The following is an 8,408-nucleotide window of genomic DNA, read 5'->3' on the forward strand; positions in this document are numbered from 1 at the left end:
GTAGAAATCCTTAGTAGTTTCTGCATAATCTTAGCAACATTAGATTGTCTTGGCTTGATATGCACATATGAAAGTTAAACTCTATTGGCCTCAAGAGCTGCATTGAGACTACAATTATGGTTAGTTTTTAGAATATCTTTATGCTCTAAATTTGAACTCTTGCAACCACAAACAAATTTCAGATTCCAAATTTACAATTGGCTTAATTGTATTCAAATTATGTGAGCAGTTGCTGCCCTATTTTCATGAAACTTTTGTACTTTAAATGATTTATTTTTTTCCAATTCTCTTCTTGAAAATGTGTTTCTAAATTTATTTGACAAAGCTATTCAAGAGACACTATTATCACCATTCACAGTCCACCAACCATCCCATCCCTGTTCAGGAGGAGTTGTACTGTGTTTACTATTTCATTGCTAGAATACTGGTTCTATATGTTTCTTTTACTGCTGGAGTGTTTACTGTTGGAGTGTTTATTACATACTCTTTTCTTTGCTGCCATAGTTACTGTTTTATTGTTGAAAAACTATTATGTGTACTGTGTTTACTGTTTTATTGCTAGAATACTGGTTTAGTTTTTTTATTTTACTGCTGGAGTGTTTGGTATTCTGTATGTTCAATCGCTGGTTCATTTCTTATTTATTTTAGGCGATTAGCAATAAGTTTAAAGAGATAAGGAAGAAACAACTCCCACATACATGCAGCAGGAGAGGATATGCTCGAACAATGGATGACATGGTAAAAATTTAATAAATATTTTTGGTAGCTAAACATAAGAAAATATATGTTCTCTTTCTGAAAAATGTACTTGGATACAGAGTAGGGAAAGCTCAAAACCTGTAACAAGAGTTCAAGCTTTCTTAAAGACACACACAAAGAAGAATGGTGAACCTGTGAATGCACAAGCTGCTGAAGTTATTGTAAGTAATTTACCCTTTGTTTGTAGAAACATATGTATTTGTATGCACATAGACTTATTTAACAGTCAACTTGAAATGATTTATAGGAGAAGCTACAAGTTCTTGCAAATGAAAAACCAGATTCATGCACAACACAGAATACTGTACAAGATGCTCTCACTATCATATTTGGTCCTGACAAGAATGGTAGATCATTAGCTAATGGGAGGGGAGTAACTAATACAAAGTTAGCTATTCTAAGAGCAAGAGATGACCATATTTCACAATTGGAATCAAGTCAATGTGAGATGAAGAATAAAATGTCTGAGATGATGAATCTTATTAATACTATTGCAAAAAGTGTAAACATTCAGGTAAATTAAATTAATTGACTTCTGTTTATTTTACTCTATTCATTGAAAATTATAAATGACTAAATTATTCTCAAACTTGTAGGGGTTTACTCAACCAAGTGAAGCGGAGTCACACATGCCTTCTCCTATGGTAACTACAATTTTAATTACTACCTATCATTTCACTTTTAATTTTTTAAGTATCAATATTATCTATAAATAAATATATGTTTTATCATGTAACAGAGTGTTAATAATCTGAAGTTCACTCCTGAAAACAATGCTTGCAATTTACTTGATTGGAATGGAAGTGGAGAAATTGTTGCAGAAGGTCGATGGTCTTCTAGTGATCCTTTATGTGAGGTGCATCATCTTCGTCTTGGGCCTAATGCAATGAGAGTTTGGGTTGATGTTGCTAAGAAACCTACTGCATATTTATGGAGACCAACATCACATATGAGTACAATTGAAGAAGCGGTTGGTTGCACTGTTGCTTGGCCTTCTAATAAAGTTACAATGAGGTAAAATTTCATGCAACTTAAAAATGATTTATAAATAGTACAACAAATCAGCTGTAGTAACTAATTATATCATCAAAATATATAGGAAATGAACATAATGGATGAAATTCAATTGTTTCTTGGTAGATATCTTTGGTACGTATCTTTGCATAAAATTAACTAATGAATGAACATGTGTTTTCAACTATTTTGGCTACATTTGTTTTCTTAATTTTATATATTTTTCACTCTTACAAGTGCACAACTAATGAATGAAGTGTAATATTTTGGAGGGACGCCCATGATCAAAAAATTATGAATCAGTTTGTTTTAAAACTTTTGCTTATGTATTTTGTCTTGCAATATACTCGTACTTTTGGGATATTGATATTTTAGCTTTATGTAGCGAACATATTAAGAATATTTGAATTTATGTTAAGGTATAATTTTTAATGTGTTATATGTTTATCATTTGTTGCAATTATTCATATGTTAAAAGATAAAAAAATATAAAACTTTTTGTTATGCCATGAAATTGTTCATATGACAATTAATAAATGTTAGGAAAATGATTAATGATAACAATAAAGAAACGCTATTAAAAGTAAGGATGATTACAAACAAAAAACGCTATGTCTGATTACTAATTACATTTTCAAAATGCTATTACATATCTTTACATAATGTTTGAAAAATGCTATTAAAAGTAAGGATAATTACAAACATAAAACGCTACGACTGATAACTAATTACATTCTTAAAACGCTATTGTATATCTTTACATAACAATTTAAAAACGCTATTCACAGTAAGTACGACTACAAACATAAAACGCTACGACTTATAATTAATTGCATTTTAAAAACGCTATTGTATATCTTTACATAACGTTTTAAAAACGCTATTAAAAGTAAATATTACTACAAACATAAAACACTATGGTTGATAACTAATTACATTTTAAAAACGCTATTGTATACCTTTCAACATCATTTCTGCATAACGTTTGAAAAACGCTATTAAAAGTAAGTATTTTCAATTTAACATAATCAATGACTACATACATAAAACGCTATGACTGACATCTAATTATATTTTTAAAACGCTATTATATATCTTTCAATAGCATTTTTACATCACAATTTAAAAACGCTATGAAAAGGTCCAGACTTTTAATAACATGGGATAATATAGCGTTTGTAATAACGCTATTGTTTGTTAAAGACAGCGTTTTAAAAACGCTATGGAATGCAGTTTTTCTTGTAGTGTTAACCTTTTTCCTTACGATTATCACTGTTTCATCATAGGAATGGACAATGAGGATAACCCCCACAGTGATCCAACATAGTCTTTACAGTTTTAGTTGTCCCTTTGAAGCTAGATCTTGGGATCTCCAATAAAATAGGTTGGGTATCTACTGTATTGACTTTTTATTCATGGGCTTTAGTCCTATTCCCCTTGATAATTTTTCAGACAAAAGAGATACAAGATCTATTGTGGTGAGGGTCCTTCCCATTTCAGCTTGTGGTATAACGACCTGAGGGTAGAGAGAACCCGGTATTAGTTGGTCAGGAGATGGAAGGGAGCGAGCTCGACAAAATCCAAAAAATCCTTAAAAAAGGATTTCAGGGGAAGAAGGGCCTCTGCCTTCATATGCTCGTGACTCTTGGCCGCGAGCTTAATCTTTCTATCGGGTCTGCCATCACCCGGGGCGTAGCAGCTCTGCTCGTTCAGAGTTGTAGGTCGACACATCAGCGTGCCGGAGAGCTTTATGCTGCGATGAGCTAGAATGCCAGAAATTTGGCTCGTCGAGGTGATCGAGCTCCAATAATTCTCAGCCTCGAAGAATTCCTCCCTGGAGGTAGGAATGGATGCAGCTCGAGATGTAGAGGGGCGGTCTGAAGGGTCCTCCATCAAGGAAAAGGCAAGTGTACCAGGCTCATCAGCGACAGTGACTGTGTGTAACGACCCAAATTTGCTAATAAGGCTTAGGGCCTTGATTAGCGTGCCTGGAGGGCAATAAGTGAATTATTGTTATAATATGTGAATTTGTGTGAATATGTGATTAGTGATGCATGTTTAGGTGAATTAAATATGCATGTGGGTCCCGTCTGGTTATTAGGGGAATGATTGTAATTTTAGCCCGTTGAGGGTATAAATATGATAATTGTGATATACTTGTGATATATCTGTGTTGCACGATCCGAGACAGTTCTAGGGAGCGGCTAGCTAGAAAGTCACAACGGGGTTGAAAATCTGCCTCGGGGCGAGTCGAGGGGAGTTTCGAGTATTAGACGTTTTATGGGGTTATCGGGTTGTGGAAATAAATATTTGGAGATATATTTTAGGGTAGAATGCCTAGGAGGGAATATTGGGGAAAATTACCATTTTGCCCTCGGGAACGTTTTTGGTACCCCGAGCCTTGAGGTAACCTTATAGACTTAAGTTAAATAAAACAAAGTTAAGGAGACACTCAGAACTAAGGAACCGACCCACTCATTCTATCTCCCTCTCTCATCTTTTTCCTTGGAAGCTTGGAGGCCTTGTGACATCTTAGAGGAAACTAGTCAAAAACTAAGGAATTGGAGTTGGGATTTTGGGGAGCTTGAGGCTTGGAGCTTGGAGCTTAGGAGATCAGCTCAGAGACTCAATTAATCAAGGGTAAGCCTTTAAATTATTTGAATTGTTCTTGAAATTTCTGTTGGCGTGTTAAGAGTTTTGCATGTTGGAGAGATGAAGATTCAACTTTGAGTTTGATGAGGCTTTGAACTAGAATTCTGGTTAGGTTTTGTTGCTGAATCTATAGTATAACCTATGTGATGATTAGTTTGGATCATTGGCTTGATTTTGGGGTTAATTAGATTGGTTTTTGGGGTGAAAATGGTGAGTTTTTCTGGGCTCGAGGGGTCGGGCCGCGACGCTGTTCTTGCTGAGCCGCGACCCCTTAGAACTTGGGGTGTCTGGAATTGAAGGTGCGCCGCGCGCGTGTACGCTAATTTGAGGCAGGGCCTCGGGTTGAGCTGGGGGTCGCGGCATAAGTCCCTAGGGTCACGGTGCTTAGTGCATTTTTGGGTTCTAGAGAGGTTTTAGGCTCGGGAATTCAATTGTTAAGGCTCGAGATGGATTTTATCATCCGGATTGATCGAATCCAAGTACCCGGAGACTAGAATTATGACCCAAAGCTATTTAATGGATAAGAACATGATGGGTGGATATTGTTAATACATTGTGACTAGGGTTTCAGCGAAGCTCAGACTAGGGAACTGTGCTCGGGACATCGGTGCTTGGAAAGCTCAGGATGCTGGTAAGAAAACTATTGTTCCCATAGAGATTGAGTTGCAGGGCTCGGCCCTATATGAATGTGATGCAGGGCGTGGCCCTTTGATTGAATTTGTATGTGTTTAAGTATTTGTTTAGTTATATTATGTGTACATATAAATGAATGAACGACGATGGCCGGGAACGGTGAAGGCCGAGAACGGCGAAGGCCGGGAACAGCAAGGGGCCGGGAGTAGCATTTAGCACACGGAGTGCGAGTTGCCAGGGCGAGACCCCAAGGGATACTTGGGATATACATACGGTATAGACCACAAACCCAGGGCCTGGTAAAGCGCCTGGGATGGCATGGGCGTACGTGTATAGCCTGATGATGGCTTGATGTTATGTTAAGTGTTTGATATGCATATATTATCTGCTTGTGATGGTTTTCTTGCTGGGCTTCGGCTCATGGGTGCTCTATGGTGCAGGTAAAGGCAAGGGGAAAGTCGATCAACCTTGAGTATGGTGAGCATGATGAGCAGCGCGTACATGTTTGGTCTGCCTGGCTGTCACGACCAAGGGTACTTTTGGGGGATGTTTGTACTAAACTTAAGTTTTGTCGTTTAGTCGACTCCGGTTATATTTTTGAATTGTAAATATTTCTAAACATTATTTTTGGGATCCCAAATGTTAAACGTTTTATAATTTTCAGTGAAAGGTTTATTCTCAAATTTATGACCCTGATTATGGTTTAATTACACTTTTGTCCTAAAACCTCGATTAACGAGTTAATTGCACATTTTAAACTCACTTAGTAACGGATCTAAGGCAGTAGGGCGTTACATTGTGAGTTTGGGATTGAGAGGGATAGATCTAAGCTCGGGGTCTGGATCTGGATAAATTACGACCCGAAGTTTCTTTCTTTTTCTTTCCTCAACCTCGTCAATCTGACGTCGGAAATGGGCTCGGATATCCTCTTGTTCGCACCTCGCTTGGTGCTCGCTTATTAGTCGCTGGTTTTGAGTGAAGGGAGACTCTGGACTGGGAGTTGATGGAGAATAAGAAATGGCGAGCACACCGATTCTCAGAGTTCTGTGACATCTAACAAGAAAGAAAAGGGTGAGGGCCAGGCATATAAGAAATCAGAGTATAGTTTTGATGATTCGAGCTCGAAAGCCCGAGATCATGTAGTAAGCTCCATCTAGATCGAGGTCTCGAAAGGATAGATCGAATTCGAAGATAATCCCTCAAACTATTGTAAAGTTTGGGCTTCGAGCGTGTACTTAATGCGAGAGTGGGAAAGTTTGGATTCATCTTGAGAATCCCAGATTTTCAGGGATAAAGTTGACGGTTACCCAAAAAGGTGATAATTTTGGAATTTGTGCAATGAAAAACCATAATTCAGAACCCCATTTCTTGGCTTACACGATACACTACCCTTAATTTGAAAAAACCCTATGTGTGCATTTTTTACACTAAATCTGGGTTTTAGAGCTATGTTGTCAAAAACTTTAAGTCGAAAGTTTATGCTAAGCAATATTGTTACAAACTACTAGTTACAACGTACATTCATACAGGGATGAAAAACGTAACAGTGCAAAAGAAACATGAAGAAATAATGGTACGAGAGTCAAGACCAAGAAACTTACACACAGTGGCTTGCGGGTACAGTGAGATCGATGACTGTAGGAGTGGTTGCAAGAAAGCTCTCACAGAGTCGAAAATACCAAGGGTGTTATGTCTCTTCGGTTTGGAGAACATGCAAAGATGAAAATGGAATTTTAAGCTCTGTTTTTTTTTTCTTTTTCTCTGAAACTTGAAATGTAAAGATGGAGGTGAAGAGGAGGAAGATGATATAACTATATATATATATATATATATGCATCCCAAAAAGAGGTCAAAGGTCAAGCTGATCAGGGCCTTTGGTTGGATTTGGTATTCGATCAGACCGTTAGGCGCAAACGTGATGATGGCGGAAAAATGCTGAAATACAAAAATACGTGGGTGTGGTGAAAAAAGTACTTGAGTACTCTGATTGAGCAACCCGTGGCTGATGCGTGTCCACACTCGAGTGTAATAGGTGGCTCAGTTTTCGAAAGTGGTAGTTCAAAAGTTTCCTTCTCATAGGATTCGAACTGATACTTTTGAGGGGGCAAAAGGTTACACCCAAATTTCGAGAAAGGAGATTTTGATATCGAAATTCAGGCTCGTAAGATGTAAGCTCGAAATAAGCATATTCATCATGTGACCAACATTGATGAGAAAGTCAAAGACAGTCTCACTGAGCAGTAAATATGACAACATCGGAATTAGTGAGCTTGGAAACTACGTAGTCTCAGAGGTGTTTCGAGGTCATAAGTTAGGCTCGAAGCTCACAATGGCAATAGCTCAACACTTGTAAAAATATCTTGATTCAATTCCACCATCAGGCAAGACGGTTCGAGCTCGAGCGTTGTAAGCACGAAGAGGATTATATCGACAACGTTACTTGTTGAGAACATAGGCGAACCATGGTGTCGAGCTCGAAAGTCTCTAAGGTGTGTGAGCCTAGCATCCAAGCTCGCAAGCTGTGTGTGAACATGCTTATTGTTGTAAAATCCCTATCTTTAAGGGATCAGATGTAATCTATTATTAAATCCCAAATATTATGGGAAGAGATCAGACGTAGTAACTATATGCATTTATTTTAATTGATTTGTATCATATCTTCCCGAAATATATGGGAAGAGATTCGGCAAACCACTCTATAAATAGAGTGGAACAATTCATTTGTAAGGACTGAGAAACTTGTACTGGGAAAGCTCTGTATATTTGCTTCCAGAAAGCTTTAGGAGAATCCCAAAAAAGTGAACAACACAGACTCGTGGACTAGGAAGATTTTAACTGCTGAACCACGTAAAAAATATTGTCTATATTGTTTGTTTCCTTAGGTTTATTTTGTTTAATTACTCTTCTTTTCTAAGTTGACAAAAAACGACGTCAACAGTTTGGTGCTTTCATTGAGAGCCATTAAACTAGACATGAGCCTGTTTAATAAAAAAGTCTCCTGAATCATCAATGGCTACAAGTAACCCCAGTATTGGTGAGCAACCATTGCCCCAGATACCTGAGGATCAGATTCCTCATGTTGAGGATTACCCCCGATGGCCTGGAAAGCAGCCCATGGTGGATCTGGATCCTGAAGAAAGGAGCGATTCATCCAACTCTCAGGGTCTGCCTGCCACCAGGCCTAACGAGATTTGTATTACAATCCTGAAAGATATGTTCCAATTGTGGAACTTGAAAATCGCCAACTACGCAAACAGTTGGCAGAAGCAGCGAAACACAACGAAGAATTAGCCAGACAGGCTGCTAATGCCTAGGCACCACCTCGGAGGCCTAGGGGACGTCCCCATGGG

At 38.0% G+C, this 8,408-nt stretch overlaps 1 protein-coding gene across 1 annotated transcript; it reads left to right on the forward strand.

The window, feature by feature from the left end:
* Window positions 1-682: 682 nt before the first annotated feature.
* Window positions 683-1,879, forward strand: LOC133784373 (uncharacterized). The gene is made up of 5 exons (XM_062223749.1): window positions 683-738; window positions 819-920; window positions 1,007-1,273; window positions 1,356-1,403; window positions 1,499-1,879. Exons 1-5 carry the CDS (start codon window positions 727-729, stop codon window positions 1,775-1,777), a joined length of 708 nt encoding a protein of 235 aa, XP_062079733.1. The 5' UTR covers window positions 683-726; the 3' UTR covers window positions 1,778-1,879.
* Window positions 1,880-8,408: the final 6,529 nt, after the last annotated feature.

This window comes from Humulus lupulus, chromosome 6, assembly GCF_963169125.1.
Source record: "Humulus lupulus chromosome 6, drHumLupu1.1, whole genome shotgun sequence".
NCBI lineage: Eukaryota > Viridiplantae > Streptophyta > Magnoliopsida > Rosales > Cannabaceae > Humulus > Humulus lupulus.